The following is a 24,930-nucleotide window of genomic DNA, read 5'->3' on the forward strand; positions in this document are numbered from 1 at the left end:
CTATGAGTTAGAAAACATATTTTTGTAATATTAAAAACAGCCAAGAAAGGGAAAAGGACATAAACTCTTTAATGGCTGATGCAGGCTGAGAACAGCTGATACGGCTGAGGCCCTCCTGTTCTGTCACCATCACAGTGGGGTTTTGCCATTTGACAAAGGAAAATTGATTCTGGCCAACTCAGAGGACCAAGGGCCTGGGTGGGGGAAGGGAAGGAGAGCTATGCCAGCATAAAATCAATTCCTTCTCCAGAGAGCTCTGTGGCCTTCACCTGCAAGGCTGTCTCTCCCCCTGTCTCAGCATCTGCTGGGACAATGCAGGCACACCCAGGAGCCACAACAGCTGCCCCTCCTTGGTTTCCCAAGGCCGGCTCCCTCTCCCTCCTACCACCTCGATCCTGTCAATGGGGGCCTTTGATCCCTGAGGAGAAGAGAAGGAAGTCCTTAGCAGGCTCTGGAATTCCCAACCCCAGAGGTCGGTTTCATCCTTCCCAGCACAGAGCAAGAATGGAGATGGAGGGGCTGAAGGTAGGGCGTTTGCCTTGCATTCATCTGACCCTGGTTCGATTCACAGCATCCCATATGGTCCCCCGAGCACCGCCAGGAGTAATTCCTGAGTGCAAGAACCAGGAGTAACCCCTGAGCATTGCTGGGTGTGACTCAAAAAAAAGGGGAAAAAAGAATGGAGATGAAAGGGGCGGAACCACTGAGGTGCTCCTGGTCTGAAAATGAAAAATTGCTGGCAGGGGATGCCGACCGAGTGGCTTGGATCAGCCCATCTCTGTCTCCGTCTCTCTCCTCTCTCCTCTCTGATTCCAGAGATCAAATATAGGGCCTAACACATACAAGGCAAGTACCCCATCACAGAGCTACATCCCTGGCCCTGCCACAAACACTAGTGCTTAAAAAATAAGCCAAGAGGGGGGACCACTGCTCCGGGGAGCTCCAGTACCAATCCTCAGTGTGACATCACAGTATTCGTGGGTCGGCAGAGTTCAAGTGAAGAGAGAACTAGAACAAGGCACCTCATCTCAAACAGGTTCTCAATAATATTCAAAACGAATTCTGCACAGGTACAAGGTCAAATGCAACGTAACTGAAGATGAAGAAGCAGACTTTACATTTTCAAAACAGATTCCACCCCTCCTTCAAGATAAGAACCAAATTCCCCTGGACCTGAGGGTTTCCACAAGGTTTCCCTGAGGGGGAAACAAGATATGCTCTCTCTCAAAGGTGAAGCCAGCACGGGGCTCTGGTGACCCCCACTCTGATGCCCCACTGGACAGACTGTACCACCAAATACATACAAGAGTTTGTTCGACTGATTTGGTAAATGGGAAAAAAAATCAACCATAAAGATGATAATTAGGGGGCTAGAACAATAGTACAATGGGTAGCATGTTTGTCTTGCACACGGCCAACCCAGGTTCGATTTCCAGAATCCCCAAGCACTGCCAGGAGTACTTCCTGAGTGCATGAGCCAGGAGTAACCCCTGAGCATCGCCAGGTATAACCCAAAAAGAAAAGAAAAAAAGTTGAAAATTAATTTATTTCTTGATAAATTTTCAAAAGATAACTCATTGAAAGAAAGCAGGATTTATTTAATGAAGCCCACCAGATGGTGAGAAACAGAAATTGTAGGGCAGGCATCTGCATGTAAGCTCCTGCAAGGCCTGATTTCCGTTCTCATCACACACTCACACATGCCAATTTTCTTTTCTCTTTTACTAGCTTTCTTCCACCGGACTATATGGTTATTGATGGCAGGGAGTTTGTCTTCACATAGTAAATCCATATTGCTTAGCACTGAGCTTAGCACACAACAGGAGGTCCTCGAGAGACTGATATGGAACTGGAATTAAGAAACGTGAAAGCAATCCGAGTGTCAGCATTTAAATGCTAGAGCTAAATTAAATATCTGAGGGATACATAGTGCCAACTAAAAAATGCTAACCACAGAGCCAGAGAGATAATACAGCAGGTAGGGCACTTGCCTTGCATGCAGCTGACCTGGGTTCAGTCCCCAGCACCCCACACATGGTCCCCCGAGCCTGCAGGAGTTATTCCCACTCCACAAAAATCAAAATCCCAAAATATGAACCACCTATGTAGCATAAAATCTTCTAGAAGACACTTTTGTTTTTTGCTTTTTGGGTCACACCCGGCAATGCACAGGGGTTACTCCTGGCTCATGCACTCAGGAATTACCCCTGGCAGTGCCTGGGGGACCATATGGGATGCTGGGAATCGAACCCGGGTCCGCTGCGTGCAAGGCAAATGCCCTACCCGCTGTGCTATCACTCCAGCCCCGAAGACACATTTTTTAAAGCCAAAAAGAAATTTATTTTGTCAATATTTTATATAATCCATATATCCCTAATTTCACTATGGAAAAAAAGGTGAATTTTTTTTTTGCAGTCCATTTTCTGTTACAAGCTTTATAGTCAGTGCACATTTTACATTGAATGTCAACTGGGACTCCCATTTTGAGTTTTGCTTCTCTTTTGATTTTGAAGAGCATCACCTCTGAAAGGTGCTGACTCCTAGTTCTGTGTTCAAGGATCACCCCTGGTGGTGCTCAGAAGACCATTAACAGTGCTGAGGACAGAAGCCAGGTGGGCCACATGCAAAGTGAGTACCCTGCCCACTGTCCTCCTTCTCGACCCGGACATCTCCCACCTTGGTCTGTCCACACTGCACGTGCCCAGCATTCAAGAGGCCACGACTCCCTATGGATATACTGTGCCACTGTGAGGCTCCACATTCCATAGCACACAAAGTCACGGCCCCATAAACAATTTTATCAATAACAGAGAACTCCTCTGATGTTAAGATGTACACGAATCTGTGTTTTATCTTGTTTTGTTTGGTTCGGATTTGGTGGCCACATCCAGTTGCTCAGGTCTTACTTAGGATCACTGACCCTCACTCAGAGATCACTCCCAGTGGGACTCAGGGAAGCATAGGAGGTGTGAGGGACCAAGCTCAGGTTGGCTGCTTGCAAGGCAAGTGCTCTGCCCACTATACGATCACTCCAACCCCCATAGTTCATCTTTTAAATTTGGTTTTGTTGGGGGGTATTAGGGGCAAGAAAGAGTCTCAAGGAAGTGTTCAGGAGACTCTGGGCCATTCTTGATGATACTCGACTAAAAGGTTCGATATTTCAACATTCCAGAGGCGCTGGGCACCCCCCAGGACTATACTTGCATTCCTTGGAGTAAAGGTGGGGGGGCAGGCATGTGGTACCAAACTCAGGTCCTTGTGTGTCCCCTGATCCCTGAACTACCTCCCGAGCTCCTAGATTTGTGTGAATGAGAACTAAAGAAATAGTCAGTTAGTGTACACTTTCTCCTTTACAAACATGTTTGGCTAAAATTCCAGATTAGAAAAATAATATTTAAAATAGATCCTTACATCCATCTTTTCCAAGAGCTGCATTTTGGAACAACTTAAGAAATGCATGAGCCAGTGTCCCTGGAGAGTGTAGTAGTTGGGGCGGTATCTCCCTCTTGTCTGAGCAGATAATTAGTAGGTTATGTTGTTTAGTAATTACTACCAAGGAGTCAAACACATCCCTTCTAAAGTCTACTTTCCACAAATATTATGTAAACAGATACCAGGAGGTTTGATGGCATCAAAAGACATTAATATAGGGGCCTCCGGATGCCAGAAGCCTGCCAGCAAGCCCTCCCCCCTGCCCTGGGTGAGGGTGCTCTCGGAGCAACCGGAATACTGCAGCAAGAATACTCAGCTGGAGTGAAGGAACCTGCACTGCACTCAGTCAACCCGGGTTCTAGCCGGTGCATTGCATTCAGTCAAGCCGGATTCCAGCCGCGGCACTGTACTGCCAGGTATGGCCACACCTTCACCCACCTCCAGGAAAAATATACCACCTGGTCAGGGTCCCAGCATCCATCATCCCCATGCTGTGGATGGCCAAATCTCAGGCAAGGAGACTTATGTGGTCCCCAGACTTTCCTTGCCTCCCCATCACACCATCCCATAGCACCACTGTTCTAAAGTTTGAGTCCAGCCCACATGAATCGAAGTGTCAGGATCCAGATGTACTAAATGCTCAGCAGCAGGAGAGAAGACAAGGAAAAGTTTCCCAAACACTCGCCTGCTAAGGTCAGTTCACCAGGGACAGGCACAGGCAAGCACTGACGGCCAGTCTTGAGGACCCACCTGGGCTTGAACACAGCCCCATGAAGCATCATTTGTTTCCCAGCACGGGGCAGCTATGAAAGAGGAGCAGAAAAGTCCCTTCCTGCTGACTGATTCAACCCTTTTGGAAAACAGTATGGGCGCTTCTCAAAAAAAAAAAAAATTGAGCTCCCATTTGACCCAGCAATACCACTTCTAGGAATGTATCCTGCAGATGCAAAAAAGTATAGTAGAAATGACATCTGCACTTGTATGTTCACTGCAGCACTGAATAGTCAGAATCTGGAAAAAACCCTAGGACCCGAGAACAGATGACTGGCTAAAGAAACTTTGGTACATCTACTCAATGGAATACTATGCAGCTGTTAGAAAAGATGAAGTCACGAAATTTGTATATAAGTGGATCAACATGGAGAGTATCATGTTAAGTGAAGTGAGTCAGAAAGAGAGGGACAGACGTAGAAAGATTGCACTCATTTGTGGAATATAAAGTAACAGAATGGGAGACTTACACCCAAGAATAGTACAAATGAGTACCAGGAGGATTGCTCCACAGCTTGGAAGCCAATCTCACATGCTGGGGGAAAAGGCAGCTCAGATAGAGAAGGGACCAACAAGTATGGGGTACTTGGAGGGCCCACTCAGGATGGAAGGTGCATGCTGAAAATAGACTACAGACCAAATGATGGCTATTCAATACCTATATTGCTAACCACAACACCCAAAAGGAGAGAGATAAAGCAAAAGGAAATGCCCAGCCACAGAGGCAGGGTGGCAGTGATGGGAGGAATATTAGGATCATCGGTGGTGGAGAATGGGCACTGGTGGAGAGATGGGTACTTGTACATTGTATTACTGAAATGTAAGCACAAAAGTCTGTAAGTCTGTAACTGTAGCTCATGGTGAATCATCAAAAAAATTTAAAAATTAAAAAAAAAAAGAAAAGTAGTCCCTTCCTGAAAGCATACAAAGTTTCTGATGAAGATGGACTTGTTTACCCAGGTTCCCCAAGGAGAATCGGTAATCTCTGGAGAATGAGGTGCCAGACAGTTCAGAAAAAAAAATACTATGACATAATCTCCTGGGAGGACTAAAGCAGACAACTCTCACTGCCTCCTGAGACGAAGGGATGCTGGAGCCCGGGGCAGGAGTCCGGAGACGACCAATCCAGAACTGTGCAGGCAAGATCCTGACATAAATGATTCCAAAGTAGCATTTGGTCAACAGACCCTACTCAGCAGTATAGGAAATTGAGGCATATATTGTTAGAGAGTGGAGAGAGAGTAAGGCACTTGCCTTGCATATGACCGTCTGGGTTCAATCCCTGGCATTCCATATGGTCCTCCGAGCACTGCCAGGAATAGTTCCTGAGTGCATTAACCCCTAAGCATCACCAGGTGTGGCGCAAAACCCAAACCAAAACAAGACCGAATAATGAATCTCCAGGATCTGTGTCTTTGAGGGTGGGGCTTAAGGGGAGGCATCCGCCTGCCCCAACAGTGTTTAGGAACCCATGGGCCACTCGCTGTGGTATGTGCCCCCAGCAGAGCAGTGCCTTTGGTTCACCAGAGCCATGCCAGGACAGTGCTCCGAGGTAAGCAGGCATGGCTAGCAGTGATCATACCCAGCAGTGCTGGGATTTGGGGATGGGATGGACATGCAGCTCCAAGCCCAGCAGATCTGGGCCCTAGCCCTCTCCACTATTCTCCTGGACCCCTGATATGTTTTTCCCTTGTACTTTGTCCTCAATCACATTTCCCTTCAAAGGTTTGTTAATAAGAAATATCCACTGGGATCATCAGGGCTGGGGAAATGGCTCAAGTAGCAGTACATCTGCCCACAATATACAAGGCTTCAGCTACTTGATTATTATTTTGGCAGGTAGGGAGATGAAAATTGGGACCACAGCTAGAGGTGGCCAGAATTTTTCCTGCTCTGTGCTCTGAAGTGACCCCTGGCAGTGCTTAGGGTCCATTAAGCAGTACTGAAGACTAAAACAGGGTCAGCTGCATGCAAGGCAAGCACTTTAAACACCTTAAATCTCCAAGGCCCTGAGTTCTTTGGGGAGGTTTGGGTCACAACAAGCAGTACTCAGGGCTATCTCTATTTCTGTGCACAGGGTTTACTCCTGGCAGTGCTCAGGGATCATATACAATGATGGGGAGGAAAAAAACGGGTTGGCTACATGCCTGGCATGCACCTGCCCTTGTACTATCTCCCCAAGGACCTGAATTCTATCCCCAGAACCCCGGGGCCCCTGAGCACCATTGGTTAAGCCCCCTCTTTTCGAAAGAAAATGGAGAACTATAGATGTTTTTCCTTAAAGTATTGTACATTTCTGAAATCGATTCTCAGCTATTTTTGTTCCCTTCAGCTCTATGGGTTTTTATTTCCAGTATTTATTGGTTTGGGTTTTGGGCGACACCCATCAAGGATAGACATTCATTGATCAGAAGGATAATAAATACTAATACACCCAGACACACCTGAAAGAATTACTATAAATGCAGTTGATGCTAATCTCATAAAGGCAGGTACTGAGCTTGGAAGACAAATGATGTGGCATCTGCCTTCTTGCCTGACATTTATGCAAGTCAGCTACAGCAGGGGAAGAAATAGCAGAGGAGAAGCTATGATGCATGAAGCTCTTTAAATGGCCTTTCTGGGTAGCACAGAAGTGCCGGCACCTGCTTACTGAAAAGGGGATCTAGGGTCAGAGAGATAGGACAGCCAGTAGAGTGCTTACCTCGAGTGGGGCAGTGCCCAGTTTGATTGCCAGCACGGCATATGTTCCCTGAGCCCTACCAGGATGATCAGTGAGCTTAGAGTCAGGAGTAAGCCCTGACTGAGCATGGCGGCGTGGTCCAATATCAATAAGGATAACTGTGCCCAAAGTACTGTGAAGGGCGAGGTGCTGGGAGTCTGGACGAGCCCCTAACACTCCCTGCACTATGTCTCCAAACAGATCACATGTGACTCAACCTCAGCACCTCCCCCCGCCTCCCAGGGCTATGACTTGCTCCCAGTTTGCTCACTTCAAAATAGAGTAAATCTGCAAAGCAAGGACGGGACATCTGCCGGCATCGTGGACACAGAAACTGCTCGTATTTCCACGGTGGTTTTCAGGGGTCTGATCTTCCAGAGGGACATACTGAAGTTTCAGGAGAAAGGAATATGAGATATGTGAGATATTTCAATGTACAAGAACTGAATGATGTGGGTGGCAAAAAGTTCATTCCTGTTCATTTGTTGCTGATGGTTAAGACTAGTCATTAGGGCCTGGAGCGATAGCACAGTGAGTAGGCATTTGCCTTGCACGCAGCTGACCCAGGTTCGATTCCCAGCATTCGATTCCCAGCATCCCCCAAGCACCGCCAGAATTATTCCTGAGCACATAAGCCAGGAGTAACCCCTGTGCATCGCCGGGTGTGGTCCAGAAAAAAAAACTGACCATTATGTCTATGGGAATATGATCTGCTGATCTTTCTACTTCCCTGTGTATAGAGATTTTTATACATTTGCATTTGCGGGGGGAAAGGGTGTTCCAAGCAGTAATCAGGGGTCCCGGGAGGGTCACTTGCAGTGCACTCAGACAATCTGACTGGACGGTTCAATGTTCCTCCCTGGTGATAAGGCACTGCTGGGACAGGCGGTGTCCAGGGGTGTCAGGGTCACATGGGCTGCAGTCCTGGAGGTGACAGTAGGTATTTGCTGCCAGCCACCAACTCAGGCTCTGCACACAGAAAGCTCAGGGCCCAGTGGAGCTCTCTTCCTGGCCCTTGCATATGTTTGTTCTGTTTGTCTGGTTTGGGTTTGGGGGAGAAGGCATCCTCAGTCCAGCAGTGGTGGGCTCAGGCCCAGTGGTGCTGAGGCTTACCTGGGTCCCATCAGGGGTACTCAGGCTTTCCAGGGTCCTTCCCAGCAGTGCTTGGGGACCATGTGATGCTGGAATAGAAACAGGTTTGGCCACATCCATGGCACGTGCCTTAACTCTCTGGCTCAACATTTTATTAATTTTTCAAAAGCATACCTGACAAGCGCAACTCCCAGGCAGGGCGGGACTCGGGCACCACACTGACAAGCAAGGCCTTTGATTCTGTTGAGACGGAAGCGGTCATGGAAGCCCTAGCCAATCAGGGCGTACAAACTCAATACATCAGGATCCTTCGTGAGCTCTATTGCGGATTCACTACCAAGATCTCACCATTCTACAAAGAAGTAATCATCCATATCAAGAGAGGGGTTCGGCAGGGTGATACCATTTCACCAAAACTCTTCAGTGCCACCCTCGAGAACATCATGCGACGACTGGAATGGGAAAACATGGGAGTGAAGATAGATGGTCGGCAACTACACCACCTTCACTTTGCTGATGACATCGTTCTAATAACACCAAACATCAACCAAGCGGCACAAATGCTGAACGACTTTGACCGTGAATGTGAAAAGGTCGGACTACAGCTGAATCTTACGAAGACAATGTTTATGAGAAACAGCCTTGTTCCTGACGCTCCATTCGCTCTCAACGGAACCACCATCTCCGAATGCAACAGTTATATATACCTAGGTCGAGAAATTAACATGATGAATGACCTGGCACCTGAGTTGTGCAGGAGGAAGAGAGCGGCTTGGAATGCCTTCAAGAGCATTGAAGAAATAACTAAAAGGACAAAGAACCTCCAGCTACGAGCACATCTCTTTGATTCCACTATTCTTCCTGCATTAACATATGCCTCAGAGACCTGGACCCTACGAAAACGGGATGAGAACGCTATTCGGGTCTCTCAAAGAGGAATCGAAAGAACTATGCTTGGAATATCACGATTCACTCAAATGAGAGATAGAATCCGGAGTTCTGATCTTCGTCAACGCTCAAGAATCAGGGACGCTGTCTCATTTGCCAAGACATCAAAAATCAGATGGGCTGGACACGTAATGAGGTTTACAGACAACCGCTGGACTAGAGCCATTACTGATTGGATTCCACGAGACATCAAAAGATCACGTGGACGCCCACCTATAAGATGGTCAGACTTCTTCGTCAAGACCCTAAATGATCGGTTTGAGGCTCTACATGTTCCTAAAACGAACAGATACCATTGGGCTACGCTAGCACGCAACCGGGATGAATGGAGACGTTACTGGCACCCGCTCGAATAAATCGATGAATAACGGGGATTAAGTGATTAAGTGATTAAGTGATACCTGGCAAGCAAGAAGAGAAGGGGGACAAGAGCTCTGTCAAGGACTTACCTGGTTTCTTTACTTTTTATGGCAGTATTACTGCTTACAATTCTACAAATGTTTATATTTTAGAGGTACAATGTCACCACACCACACCACACCAATGTCACGGGCACCCAAGTGTCACTATTGTTCCACTAATGTCCGTAACACCCTTCCCTTTATTACTCAATGATCCCCTCCCTTTGATAGAGCCTCAATTTTGTCACCAGAATCTCAGGATTTTTCCCGTTGATTTTTTTTCCTTTTTGCTTTATGGTTTTTGCCTTTTGCTTTATGGACCACATCCAGGGGTGTGGTCCCAGGAGTTTCTGGTTCAGTGCTCAGGCATTGCTTCCAGTGGTGCTGGAGGGAGGTGGAAAGACAAGACATGGGGAACAAGGGATCGAACACAGAGTTCCCACATGCCAAGCCTGCAATCTGGCTCCGAAGGTTTTTCCAGAGGACTATTTTATCCCTTCTCAGGCTCCCACTGCACAGAAAATATCACAGGTCATTCAAGATCAGACCAGATGGGGACAGAGCGAGAGTACAGCAGGTAGGTGTTTGCCTGGAAGGCGGCAGACCCAGGTTCAATCTCCGACATCCCAGATAGTCTCCTGAGCAATGCCAGAAGTAATTTCTGAGTGCAGAGCCAGGAGTAACCCCTGAGCATCGCCAGGTGTGCCAGATATGACCCAATAAGCAAAAAAAAAAATGAAAAGATCATACCAGATACCTAAACCACTAGATCCAATATTGCCATAAGCATGAGGCCCAAATTACAACTAGATTTTAAAATGTATCTGTCAAGCAGCCAGGGCGGGAGGAAATCTGGGGTAAACAGTGGGGAGATGGGAACACGGGGTGCTGGGCCTGGAGATGAGCATCGTACACCTGAGAACCCAAAGTGAACAACAAGATGAATCAATGTCTAAATAATATTCTTAATCAACACCATAAAGGGCCCGTCGCTCTTACTGTCCTTAAGAGTCCAATATTAGCTTCTTTTCTCCCTCCTTTTTTCTCTATCCCTCCTCCTCACCCTTTTTCTCTTCCTTCCTCCCTTCCCTCTCTCACACACTTTCTCTCACTCTCCCTTTTAACCCTACCCCACTTTCTTGCTTTATCTGCCTCCTCGGCCTCAAGAAAGAGACTTAGCTTTTGATCACTTCCAAGAAACACGTTGTTAAGGAGATTAAAACTGACAGGAGACAGCCTAAAAAATCCCATGGTTTACATTACAAGTCTGAAGACTTGCCATGTTCTGGCTCTCTGGGTTAACAGTGCATGACGAGCACACACTCTTGGTAATGATTAAATTTGGCCCAGGTATACAAGCTTGTAAGCTCGCAAAATGATTCCATGGGGTGGGCAGAGAACTGAGAATCACTATCCCTACGTATTTCTCTCTTGAAACTGTGGATGCCTAGATCGTTTTACCTAGTAATCCCATTTCTAAGAATATACTGTATCAGGGGGCTGGAGCAATAGTACAACAGGTAGGGCATTTGCCTTGCACACGGCTGACCCAGGTTCAATTCCCAGCATCCCATATGGTCCCCCAGTACCGCCAGGAGTAATTCCTGAGTGCAAAGTCAGAAGTAACCCCTGTGCATCGCTGGGTGTGACCCAAAAAGAAAAAAATATATAAATATATATGTATATATATATACTGTATCAAAATAATCAAATACACAGAGACATACACTGATATTTATCACACATTTGTTTCTAACCAAAAGTAAAACAAAACAAAACAAAAAAGCCAATGTTTATCAGTAAGAAATGGTTATTAAATACAGCGGAAATGAAAAAAGTAGAATTAATGCAGTAAAATGGAATTTTACTTAACCTTTAAAAATGCTGCCTAAAAACATAAAGAAAAATGCTGTCTGGGGGCTGGAGTGATAGCACAGCGGGTAGGGCATTTGCCTCGCATGCAGCCGACCTGGGTTCAATTCCCAGCATCCCATATGGTCCCCTGAGCACCTACAGGAGTAATTCCTGAGTGCAAAGCCAGGGGTAGCCCCTGTGCATCACCGGATGTGACCCAAAAAGAAAAAAAAATGCTGTCTGAGTAAGGATCTATCTCACAGTGAATCAATATAAATGTTTTTTTTAAGTATAATAAAAAAAAAAAACGCTGTCTGAGGGGCTCTCAGGAGGCAGGGCACACGCCTAACAAGCACAAGGCCCAGAATTGGATCCCCAACACTGCAGGTACCCCCAACACTGCTCCATGTGGTCCCGGGGAGCCCCCAACACCCCAGCACCAGGCCTGAGTTCCCAAATGTCAGTTACCCTGGGTCTCCACTGGGATAGTGCTAATCCTTGAGGTATGCTGTCCCTGTAACTGTCACTGTCCTCCCATTGCTGAGCGGGCCCAGTAACATTGTGAAACTTGTTGTTACTGTGTTTGGCATATCAAATGTCACAGGTAGCTTGCCAGGCTCTCCGAGAGGGGCGGAAGAATCGAAGGTGGAAGAGTTGAACTTGGGTCGGGCGGGTCGGTTCAAGGCAAACACCCTACCCACTGTGCTATTGCTCCAACCCTGAGGTATACTAATTCAATGAAAATTAGAGTTTCGACAGATTGTATCAAACCCTTGTTTGACATACAAATGTTGAATAGAATGGGAAAGAGCTAGAATATACCATAAAAGGTTAACAGCAATGGTTTCTGCTTCAAAAAATTTGAAAGTGATCTTTCCCTCCTTGGTCTGAGAGGTTTTTGTTGTTTGGAGTTAACCTTGACTCTTTAAGGACCTCTGAAAAAAAGGTCCTCTATGTCTTCTAAGCTGATAAGAACAAAACCACAAGGCTATCCAAGTAGGAATGAAAGACAAAGAGTGATAGGGCGCTCGCCTTGCATGCTGCTGACCTGGGTTCCAGTCTCCACCCACCCTCTATGGTGCCCCCAGTTCCCACCAGGAGTGATCCCTGAGCGCAGGGTAAGCCCTGAGCACTGCTGGGTGTGGCCCAAACACACACACACACACACACACACACACACACACACACACACCGGAAGAAAAACAAGTCACCAGTGCTCGACAACAGTCAAGGGAAGGACCCCCCCCCCCCCCAGCACACCCCTCAGGCTTAGTATCTGGCCATTTCTCTCAGGAAACATCTGAGATGGAGCAATGAGCTTATCTCCCTGCTGGGTGGGAGGGACTGGCATGCACTGGCTACCCTCACAAGGCTGAGTCTCTGTGGGTGGAAGGGCACATATGTTCCCAATAAACAAACGCAGACTCCGGAAGTCAGCTAGGAGGCATCTACCTCAAGGGGAGGTGGGGGGTGGAGGGGGTGGCAGGAACATGAAGAAGAATGTAATCTAGCCCAGGTGAGCAGAGTGGCCTGGGAGGATGAGGTTGGTGGGCAGTGAGTGGGCAGACACGGTGCAGAAGCTCAGATGGAATTGTTTTTTTTTTTTGATTTTTGGGTCACACCTGGCGATGCACAGGGGTGACCCAAATTCCTGCACTCAGGAATTACTTCTGGCGGTGCTCGGAGACCATATGGGATGCTGGGAATAGAACCCAGGTTGGCCACGTGCAACACAAATGCCCTACCGCTGTGCTACCGCTCCAGCCCTCAGATGGAATAATGAATGAGGAAAGAGGTTAGGAAGACAGCCAGGCCCACAGGACAGGGCTCCTGCTGAAGCATTCGGGGACAACTGACAGAGACTCTTTGTTTTGTTTTGGGACCGCACCTGTCAGTACTCAGTACTTACTCCTGGCTCTGTGCTCAGGGATCATTCCTGGCAGGGCCTGGAGGACCATATTGGGATGCCAGGGATTAAACTGGTTCTGCTGTGTGCAAGGCAAGTACCCTACCCAGTGTACCATCTCTCTCCTTGGCCCCAAAGACTCTTTCGTTGACCAAACTTTTCATGGGCTCCCACAAGATTTCCTCTCAACTGGGCCTCAACTTCAGGCTTCTGTAACTGCTTTTTTTTTACTTTTTTCTTTATATTTTTTTTGGTTTGGGGGGTCATACCCAGCAATGCTCAGGGGTTACTCTTGGCTTTTTATTCAGGAATTAATCCTGGCGGTGCTCAGGAGACCATATGGGATGCCGTGGATTGAACCTGGGTCGGCCACATGCAAGGCAAATGCCCTCCCCGCTGTGCTATCACTCTCGGCCCTGTGATGCCCTTCAGAGTCCAGTTCTAACAAAAATCCTGGGAAGGCAGCTGAGTGAGAATTGAGCTGCCACCCCGTTGCCATCCATTTTCTCTCCCCTAACACATTCTTGTACCCCTATGTGGAGGGAGTCGAAGCCCGGCATTCTCTCCCCTTCTGGAATAGTGCTAACACCTAACGCAGCTGACTGACTCGCTGCTTTACAAGTATCGGAATCTTTTTTTTCCCTTTGACTTAACATACCTGAGGACACTGGGCAAGCATTCAGGCTTTGTCACCATCAGTCTATTCACCAAGAGTGCAGAGAAATAATCACAATGTTTTTCTTCTAGGAGCCAATACCCTTTTCCATGCCAGCTGTATGCCAAGCATGGTGCTCAACACTCTGCCCATATGAATTCACTTCCAGAAACGCCAATGGGTGGGGCAGGGATTGGGGGGCAGGGTTAGTAATGATTATCATACAGGCTCGGAAACTGACGTTCAGCATGGTCAGCAACTTGTCCAGAGCTGGGAGCTCAATCAGGGCTGTCTGACACACCTGTAATGAATCTAAGAAGAAATTAAGACGCAGAGCCGGAAGTAAGCCCTGAGCACCATGAGATGTGGCAAAAATGAAATAATTAAAGAAACTCCAAATTTTTTTGCTTTTGGGTCACACCAGGCGATGCTCAGGGGTTACTCCTGGCTCATGTACTCAAGAATTACTCCTGGTGGTGCTCAGGGGACCACATGGGATGCTAGGAATAGAACCCAGGTCACCCGCATGCAAGGCAAATGCCCTACCCACTGTGCTATCGCTCCAGCCCAAACTCCAACTTTTTTTTTTAAACCAAGCTCTCTGCAATATTACAAACAACCACACTCTGAGCAACATTCTTCCTACCAAAAGGAACTTGGTTGATGTGCAGCAAATGAGTTCTCAGTCAAGAAAGAAAAAATAAAAACTATGAGAAACCTGGGATGAGGAATCAGGGAGCTAGAGACCCTGGGTGCAACCCTCATGCCCAGAACTTGGAGGGGAGGCTCCCAGTACCACCAATGTGTGACCCCAATTCAAACAAACACTAAACTTGAACGAAACAAGGTGAAATTGGATCTGCCGAGGGACTACTTTTTCATTATCACAAGCCATTAGGGAATAGGCAGTTTTGCTTTTGCTTGGTTAACAAGCAGACACAGGTGAGAAGGCAGGAAGCAAAGACAACGAGGGGTTGGGTGGGGGTGGGGGGAGCAGCCAGAGGAGGAGTCCATTGAATGGTTGAATGGAGAAGAGCAGAGAATGGAAAATACTGTCATTAAATAGGGGAGTTGGGCCAGACACAGGTGGAGGCAGAGGGAAATCCCCAGTGACATCCAAGTTATTTACGGAAACACAGAAGCTGCCATTGTGGAGACTTGATTCCCAAACGGGGAGTGGGAGCAGAAGGGGAAGGGCAGGGAACTTGCAATCAAGATACAGTAGAAGAGACAAAGACGACATATTAAAGTAACAAAGGGCAGAGTCGAGCCATAGTATAGTCGTACAGGGCACTTGCCTTGCACGCAGCTAACCCGGGTTTGAACCTGGGCACCCTATATGGTCCCCTGAGCACCACCAAGAGTCATTCCTGAGTGCAAAGCCAGACGCAAGCCCTCAGCAGGGCCCAAAACAAAACAAAACAAAACAAAAATACAAGTCACAAAAGGGCCAGAGGGATAATGCAGGTAAGTTGCTTGCAGTGCAAGCAGCTGACCCGGTTTCCATCCCTGGCACCACACGCACTCCCCCAAGCACTGCCCTGAGTGATCCTGAACAGAGTCAGGAATAAACCCTGAGCATCACCAGGCATGGCCCCAAAACTAAAATAAAAATAAGTGAAACACTGAGAACTCAGCTTCTGCCCCTGAGCAGTGTGTCACCTGCATGTGGAGGAGGGACACACACACACACACACACACACACACACACACACACACACACAAACTCACTCAGTCCTGGACAATCGTGAACAATATAAGGAGCCATTGAAAATCTGTAAGTAAACGGACTGTGAGCTCTGTCTTCACAAATGGTTAGGAATCCCATAACCCCGATGTAAAGGGGTGGTCATTTCAAGCCGGAGAATAGGGTGAAGGGGCAGCCTGAGAAAGGCAGATACCAGGAAGAATATTCAGGAAATGGTCACCATAAGGTCAGTTTGAGTGAGCAAAGGTAAATTCTTAGGAAGAGACGAATTGCAAGGAGACTAGGAAGCATGGGAGATGAGTCTCAGTTATTGAGTATTTTCCCTGTACCAGAGCCTATTTCCCTGAGACCATCACTTCATTTTATTTTTCAGAGCTTGGTGAAATGATCACCTCCCCTTTGAACATTGGCCAACTGAGGCCCAGAAAAAAGCAACAAGAAAAAAGTCCCCTCAGTAGCTAGTGTACTGTCTGACTCTGTACCCCCCTTTCATTTCTGTAGTACCAGTCACATATTTGTGTCCAGAGATGTCGGACTGGCACCTAATGAGGGGTACTTTCTTGTGTTCCCTCATTCTGAGGTTCCAGAGGGTAACTACCCGCAGGTGACAGGAAAATCACTGAATTCAGGGCACAAAGGCATAAAGGCTGATGTCTCTCAATGCAAATATTAGGACCCCCTTAGACAAAATGACCAAATCCTGGCTTAAAATGTTACTGCTTTTAGGAGGGAATGCAAAATAACACAACCACTCTAGAAACAGACAGCTTCTTGGAACTAAACATAGTTTAAGATATGACATAGCAAATGCCTTGTTACTCAAGAAAAATAAAAACTTACAACTGTACAAAGACCTATATGCTAAAATTTGTATCAGCTTATTCAAAATCAGCCCAAACTGGAATCAACCCAAATGTTCTTCAACTGGTGGATGGATAAAAAAACTGTGGTATGTCCTTATCATGGAAAAGCATTGAGCTATAAAAGCAATGAACTGCTGATTCATAGAGCATCATAAGTTTCAGAGTTATTAAGTAATAGAGCCTAAACTCAAAAAGATCCTTCTTATATGCCTTCCTTTCTCCATGAAATCTAGAAATGTGGCTGTGAGAAGACTAGATCAGTGATTGCCAGGAATTGAGAGAGGAAAATAAGCTTGATTATAGAGAGGTTACATGAGGGGGTCTTTGCTTTTGTGTGTTCAGGTGTTTGAGGTTTTTGGGTTTTTGGGGGGGGGGCAATAAAACTGTTTTGATTAGAGTGGTATTAGAGTGAAAATCAGAATAACTGACCACAAATGATGACTGGACTCTAATCACTGTAACATTACAGAAGAAATGAGGTTTTGTAGCTGCAATTATGATTGGTAATCAGTTGACCGGGAATATTGTTTTGAATCATGAGGTGGGCCGCTATAATCATATGGGCTCTTAAAAGGGGAAGAGATAGCAGAAGACGGAGTGTAGTTGGGGGCTCTACTGTCCCCCCAGCACCACAGTAATAACAACAAAACCAAGTTGAAGAAAACAGCATAACAGTCAGTGACAAAAGCATCCGTGCAACAAGAAGAAGGAGAGACTGAAGCCAGGAAACTCAACTGACTTCTGTGTGGGAACATAAAGAAAGGGGGTCTTGTGGCTAAGACCGAGAGTGGCCACTACAAGTTGAGGACCTCAGCCGACAGCCAATAAGAAATCAGGGCCTGCGGCCTTACAAGGAACCAAGTTCTGCCACCAACCTGAATGTTCAAGCTATGAATTCACCCCTGGAACTTCCAGAAAAGAACACAGCCCTGCTAACACCTTCATTTTGATCTTTTAAGTCCCCAAAGAGAAAAACCAGACAAACTGAAAGACTTAAGATCAATAAAATACTGTGCAATAATGAGTTTGTATTGTTTAAACCTCTAAGTGTATGATCATTTGCTATAGCAGCAATAGAAAACTACCTCAGGGGCTGGGGAATTAGCTCATCAGACTGGAACACATGCAGGGTATTTCAGGAGACCAGGTTCAATCCATGGCACCAGATGGTCCTCCGAGTATGAAAGGAGGGAAGGTGGGAAAGAGTGGGGGGTAGGGAAGGCAGAGAAAAAGGAAAGTTACTCCAGCCTATTTTCGTAAGTATGTGTTTGTCAGGAGGACCCGCTGATAGCATGAGGAAAGGAAGGAGGGAGAGAGGGAGGGAGGGTAGAAGGGAGGGAGGGCAGCTGGTAGGCAGGAAATGTTATTAAATATAATTTTTTTAAAGTAGTAAATGTGGCTGGAGCAATAGCACAGCGGGTAGGGTGTTTGCCTTGCACGCAGCCGACCCAGGTTCGATTCCCAGCATCCCATATGGTCCCCTGAGCACCACCAGGAGTAATTCCTGGGTGCAAAGCCAGGAGTAACCCCTGAGCATCACCGGGTATGATCCAAAAAAAAAAAAAGAAGTCCTAAATGTTCTTGCTGTTAAATATGCTACTGTCCGTTGGAACTGCAGATTTTATTTATAGAGCTGAGCTTACAAGGGGGAGGGTGGAAGGAGACCTTGGAAAAAGCCTGAGTAGAAGCTTCTACCCGGGTGGAAGCAAGATGGGAGTGTTGGAACATTGGCTGCATGAAACATACAATTAACAATAGATCCTGGTACCTCAATTAAGAAGTTAAAAGAGCACTGTAGCACTGCACTGTAGCACGATCCTCCCGTTGTTCATCAGTTTTACTCAAGTGGGCACCAGTAACGTCTCCATTGTGAGACTTGTTGTTACTGTTTTTGGCATATCGAATATGCCACAATGAGCTTGCCAGGCTTTGTCCTGCGGGCGAGATACTCTCGTAGCTTGCCAGGCTCTCTGAGAGGGGCGGAGGAATTGAACCTGGGTGGGTCGGGTCGGCTGCAGGCAAGGCAAATGCCCTACCACTGTGCTATAGTTACCATCTACCCCAAAAATGTTTAACCTTATACCTTTCATTTTTCTGTCCTTAAGAAGGCCCAAATATCTACAACAAAACCCAAAGTGCCCCATGTTCAGGTCCCCTCCTGCCCTGCCCATAACTCTTCTCAGCTCCTGAGGGCTGAGGCCCCATTGCACATGCCGACTCTGCTCATGTGTAGAGACCGACTCTCTGCTTTGCTTCTCAAACAGGTCAGAACTTACATTACCTCAGGAGGCAGTTTTCCCCGGGGAACAGCCAAGAGGAAAACGCCTAAATATGAATGTTAAAGTGTGAAAGTCCATTTCAAAGAACTGAACTGGGAACTCTTCCAGACTGAGAGTCCATCAATACCAAATGCATCAAAACCAACTGGCAGAGCCCAAAGCAACGGATGACTCACCAAGGTTTGGGAAGCTCATTGGAGTAATACAAGAAAAGCTATAAATCCACTCTTTTTCTTTGAAGATTTAGTGTTGGATTCCTTCCTAATACTACACACACACACACACACACACACACACACACACACACACGCATACAGAGAGAGAGAGAGAGAGAGAGAGAGAGTTTCTACTGGCCTTCATCATCAGCATCACTGGTTCTGAGTGTTTAGCCAAGAGGAATGCTATTCTTTTCCAGTTGTCTTATGGTATTTAAACAGACTATATCTTACCAGTCCTGATCAAACACACAGCTTTTTTAAACTGCCTTAACAGTTAAAACTATTAGTAATAATAGTCATTATTAATAATTTCATATTAATAATTATTGATATTAATAAATCATAATAAATATTATTTATGATAAATGTTAATAGATTATTAGTAATAGTTAGAACTCTATAGCTACTTAAAAGTTCATAAAGTAAGTTAAATATGCCAAAGGAAAAATCTCTAGACTCAATAGAAATCAATATATATTTGTTAAGAGCCTTTTATGGTGAAGGCACTAGAAAGCACAGAGAGGGAAAAGGTGGGTGATCCTTGACTCCATGCATGCCTCACCATGTCACAGGCTTGTGATCAAAGCTATAGTGTAAGGTGGGCGGGGGGGGGGAGGAATGACCATGTGCAAAATGAAAGCTCTAAGAGTTCAAAATGGGGAGATACTATGGCTGTTTTGTGGGGACTATGGGCCGGGAGAGGATCTTTGCACAGAGCTGTGGAAAAGGGCAAGAATGAGGCAGGGTGGGGGTGGATTCTCCAATCTAGGACATTTGTTTTTAAAAAGACATCTAACAACTGCCCCTGAAAAACTCTCTCTTAGCACAATCTCTAGGGCTTTAAGAAAATTTTCCCAGTTTCAAAATCACCAAGAATTTGTGGGGACCAGAAAGACAGCTCCTCAGACTGGGAGACATGTTTTACATGCAGTAAACCTGGGTTCAATCCCACTTACCACTTGGTCCCCAAGTACCTCTAGGAGTGATCCCCCAAAGTCCCCTGAGCTGGGAGTAGCTCCCTAGTACCACCATGTATGGTCCAAAAGTAAACAAACAAACAAAGGATTTGGGAGATTATTTAGGCCAATAATCCATTAATTCCATCAATTTGCTTTGTTCAATTTGGAGGCCACACCTAGCTGTGAACAGGGCTTACACTTGGCTCTGCACTCAGTTATCACTCCTGGTGGGTCTCTGGGACCAAATGTGGTCTGTCATGCCCACTGTGCTATCTCTTGGGTCACTTGACTCTTTGGGAAATGAAAGGAGATTGACATTTCAGAATGGTTCTGGGCTTCCTGGATCATCCCTATAACCTGCGCCCCCAAAGCAAAGAAAGTGTGCCCATCTAAGGCAGAATCTCTACCTGCAACTGAGCTAGGTAGACTGCTTCCAACTGAATTGACTCTGGAGCCATCCTAGCCAGTATATTAAAGCATGCTACAGACTGCCAGAACCGTTGTTTCTGTGACTTTCACATTATTAATGGGAAATGGGGAGGAACCCAGCACCTACATCCCTGTACCCTTCAGCATCCCCCAGAGGCACAGGCGCCGGAAAATGTGTGAAAAAATGTTCCTAGCTGCACTGTCCCAGTAAGACCAAAAGTGAAAACTATCCAAATCCCTCTCAACAGTTAATGGCAACATCAAGCATGGCATAGTCAGATAATGGAAACTACAGAACAAAGAGGATGAACAAAGTGCTTTGTCAGGCAGAATACTGAAGGTTAAGAAGCCACACACATACTCTATGGTTTTGTGGATTTAAAGTTTGGTTTTTAAACAAAACTAACCTAGGCCAAGTACTACAGAACAGTGGTTAAACTGAGGCAAAATGGGTGGTTAACCACCTGAAGGGATGCTAGAGGTTGTGAGAACTGTCCTGAGTCTCTTAAGTTTGAGCAGTGGCCAGAGGGAGTGTTTGTTTACTCGGCAAACATATTTGGGGGAGGGGAGCAGGCAGAACTCTCGTTTCTGTGAGTTTCACATTATTAATGAGAAATGGGGAGAAACCCAGCACCCAAATCCCTGTACCCTTCAGCATCTGGTGCTACCCCAGAGGCACAGGTACTGGAAAATGTGCAGAGAGATAATTCATGAGCTGGAATGCATGTTTCTCGAATGTTATTCCCAACACCACATGATTCCTAAACCCTGAACACTGCAAGGTATGCCCCCCAAAAAAAAGAAAGAAAAGAAAAAGAGAATTCTGACAGAAACTCATCAAAGTCTGCAGAGATGGGTCAAAGGGCATGAGTACAGACTCTGCCTTAGATCGCCAACATCACAGCATCCTTGAGCATCCCCAGGCACAAAGAGTTGGGAGTAGCCCATGAAAACTACTGGACCTGTCCCCCTCCCACACACACACAAAAAGTCATTAAAAATTGCATGCTTATAATAACTCCTTCCATCCTTCCTTCCTACTTTTTCTTTTCTTTAGTCCTCCCAAGCAGTACCCAGGGGAACTTGGGGCCACTCCTAAGGATGATGCTTGTCTGGTTGTACAAGCCTGAAGGTTCCAGTCCCAAAGATTTCGGGTCCACCAGGCCCATCCAGGAGCACTCAGGGAATTATTGGGTACTGGGGTCACCACATGCAAGACCGATGTTCCTTAAAGGTATTTCCTGATAAGACATGCATGCTTTTACATGTAAATAAACTGAAAACTGTTTACCAAAGGATTATGACAAGTGGAACAAAAATTTTACTTTACAGTTGAAGAGCTACATGCACATTCTTATCCACCAGTTTTTGTTCATTTATTACATATGGTGATTCTTGTTTTAATTTATCCAATCACATGTATATTTGGATGAGATCCAAATACATATTCATATTAAATACATACAGGCAATGTCATAATATTCAAGAATTTCCCTGGAGCAGATCTTCCTTGCACACAGATCAAAGAGGATGTTACCTTGAGCCCTCAGTTCTGGTCTGTCACTCTTAGAAGACAAAGGAAAGGGGAGGAGGAGGAGAAGAAAGATAAAGGAAGGAAAGAAGAGAGGGTAGCAAAAAAAGAAAAAGAAAATTCTTCAAACTTTTCTTTAAAATAAGGTCATCCAAACACGTTCTTGTGCTACACAACTATTTGTTTTAAAAAAAATGTTACAAGACAAGGAGCAGGGTCCCTGTGACTCCCACTCTGTCCCAGGCCTGGTTCAGGAGAGAGTAATTCAGAGTCTAAGCTGGTGGACGCTGAGAGATGTGACCCAAACAAGCCACTCCCGTCCCCACGGACCACCTCTAGGCACTAAATAATGTCCCTTCTCATCAGTCACGGAAGTGTGCATCTCTGCTTCAAGTTAACACGAAAAAGAGAGAAAACCCAGATCAGAAAGAACACCCACCCCCAGAGCGGTTGAAGTTCCCGGAAACGTGTCCCGGGGACCAGGGTCACTAAAAGGAAACGCTTCTCCTGGAGGAGGCACAGACGGTGTCCTAGGGACAGAGACTTGAGCAGGTGGCACCCGCCTGCCACGGTGACCAGAGCCTGCCACTCCCGGGGCTGGTGCACGAACTGCGGCACAATCCTGGCGGAACCGCTGGGAAGCACCGTGGACCGGGGGCTGCTGGAGAAAGAACCCGGAGGACTCCCGCAGACCCTGGAGCAACTGTCACCTGTCAATCACCTGACCTACATCCACCAGCCACCGGGGGAATGGGAGGGAGGGGGTTGGTCGGAGCATGCTCAGAGATGGGGATGACATCACTTAATCAATGCTGGGGACTAGAAGGCTGCATCAGCAGCCTCAAGCCGGCTGCCAGGAACGTGTCACCCGGGACCGGGAGGCTCCCATTAACTTGGTCCCTCCCCACGCGACTCGCATACAAAGGAGGGCACCGTCGGCCACACTCGCTGGGGCCGGCGGAGGGGGAAGGGCCGTGGGTACGGCTGGCTGGCCTTTTCATTGGCCGTGCTCCCTTAAGAACTGCCATGCAGTGGCCTTCCCTCCCCCACCGCCACTACCACCCCACCCCCAGCAGCGGCCCAGGCTGCAGAAAAGGTGGAGGAAGATGGGGAGGGAGGTCACCAGGACCGCGGACCCTAGATGTACAAAGTAACTTCTGCTCTTGGCAGAGAGAGCTGGCCACGGCTCGCTGAAGCCTGCAGCCGCACGGACAGGGGCGCATGGCCTCCCCGCTGCACACCCGAGGGTCTGCGGGCTCCAGGGTTCCAGAGCCGAGCGCGGGGAGTGGAGGCTGGGAGTGGGGGTTGGCACAGGGCAGGGCACTCTGTCCAGCCTAGGTGGAGAGGAAGCAAGAGACGCACCAGAGTCCCCACGGAACACCAAGGCCACTGGAGTCCTCCCCACCCCCACGCCCAGCCTACCACGCTCTGGGCAAGGTGAACACGGCGGGGGGCCGCGTCTACGCCGCCACGGGAGCTCGGAGCCCGGGCTGGGGTTTTTCCCTAGCCTCTTTCCCCCCTCTCCCGACTCCTTCTTCGGCTAAGAATCGGGACAAGTGGCAAAGTGTTGCAAAAATCGAAGGGACGCCTGGAAAGCATTGGTGGGTCACAGACCTCAGACGTGATGGGGAGGAAGGGGGCACCCCGGCTTGGGGACAAGCGGAATGCACGCCCCACGCGGCGTGGCCGGGGCCGGGAACAATAGGCCCACTCGGACCCGCACCCCTCGAACAATGGCGGCGCCAATCCCTTCCTCGCCCCCCACCCCCACCCTCGCCACCTGGGGCCCTCCCGGCCGCCCCCAGACTCCCCTCTGCCCGCCTGCGAGGAAGTGCGTGGCGCCCGGCGGTGGGGACGTGGGGATCCTCAGGGCAGCCCCCCCATCCCCATCCCCTCCCCGAGGGGGCCGCCCAGCGCGGATGTCCGAGGGGGCGGCCGGGCCCAGATGACCGATGTGGAGTTTCGGGGTGCCGGGAGGCCAGGCCACTTACCCCGATGACCACGGTCTCGTCGCCTTTGAATTTGGGGATGAATTTGTCCCCGCGGAGGATCTCCGCCTCGTTGAGGGGCCGGAACCGGCACATCACTTTGATGCTGCATTCGGCTGGGTCCGCCATCTCCGCCCGCGGCAGGGTGGGGGCGCGGGGAAGGGTGGGGGGCCCGCGCTCCGCAGCACCGGGCAGGAGGCCGCGCACCGCACCGCCCGCAGCGAAGCCGCCTCCCGCAGCCTCCCACGACGCCTCTCAGCAGCTCATGGCAAACTCGGCCGCTCGGACCCCGGCGAGGTGGGCAGCCCCTCGGGTGCGGGCCTCTCCCCACCCCCTCCCCACCTCAGCTGCAGACCCTGACCCAACGCGCGGCTCCTGGGGCCCACCTGCCCGCGACCACGCGGCGGGCGCTGCAGACGATGCGCGGGGAGCGAGCCTCGCCCGGCTCAGACCTCCCGGGCTCCTGCGCGCTCAGCCATCCTGCATCAGCACCAGCGCGCCCCGCCACCTCCCGGGCCCGCCCCTCCGCCGCGCCCGCCCTGGCCCGCCTGGACGGGGACGTCACCGCGGAGCCCCGCCCCGGCATCGCCGGCTCCGGGCGCGGCGCACCCCGGGACATGTAGTCATCCACCTGCGGGTATCAGGACGGGGATGCTCGGGACTCGCTGGCCGAGACCCAACTAAGGGTGCGAACCGCGAAATTCTGAGAGCCTGGTGTGGCTCTCCACCAACTGGGTGGAGGTCACACCCTGTAGTTCCTGGTTGAAATCTCCATCACGACCAGGTCTAACTCTCATCCCTTTATGCTCCCAAAGGGAAAACAAAAGAAAAAAAAGAAAAAGACGCTGAAAACAGGGGCCAACCAAGCAGCTACGGAGCATTTTCCCCGAGCTGACAAGATTTTTTAATGCTTGCGAAAGAATATTGGGAAGAAGGTGGGGGGTTAAACCTGCGGGAATATTCTAAGCAAATTCTATTCAAAATGGCCCGCACATAGTGGTTCATAACATAATTGGGGTGATTTCTTTTGTATTGGATAAAAGTTGAGAACTTTGGGGATGGGATTGTGAGACAACACACATAAGCCCTGACTCACCACAAATCTTTGCATACTATTTTAGAGTCTGGGAGTATCTGAAGTCCCTGACTGCCCAGGTCAAGTAGCACTTGATTT

General features: G+C 48.2%; 1 protein-coding gene across 1 annotated transcript in view; it reads right to left on the reverse strand.

Moving 5' to 3' along the window:
- The window catches only part of KIF5C (kinesin family member 5C), a 200,313-nt gene extending 176,027 nt beyond the window's left edge, over positions 1-24,286 (reverse strand). Inside the window, exon 1 of the mRNA XM_056117490.1 lies at positions 23,760-24,286. Within this exon, the coding sequence (XP_055973465.1) occupies positions 23,760-23,885 (126 nt within the window). The 5' untranslated portion in view covers positions 23,886-24,286. The remainder of the gene's footprint in view (positions 1-23,759) is intronic.
- Positions 24,287-24,930: the final 644 nt, after the last annotated feature.

The sequence above is a fragment of the Sorex fumeus genome, unplaced genomic scaffold (assembly GCF_029834395.1).
Source record: "Sorex fumeus unplaced genomic scaffold, SorFum_2.1 ptg000035l, whole genome shotgun sequence".
Lineage (NCBI taxonomy): Eukaryota > Metazoa > Chordata > Mammalia > Eulipotyphla > Soricidae > Sorex > Sorex fumeus.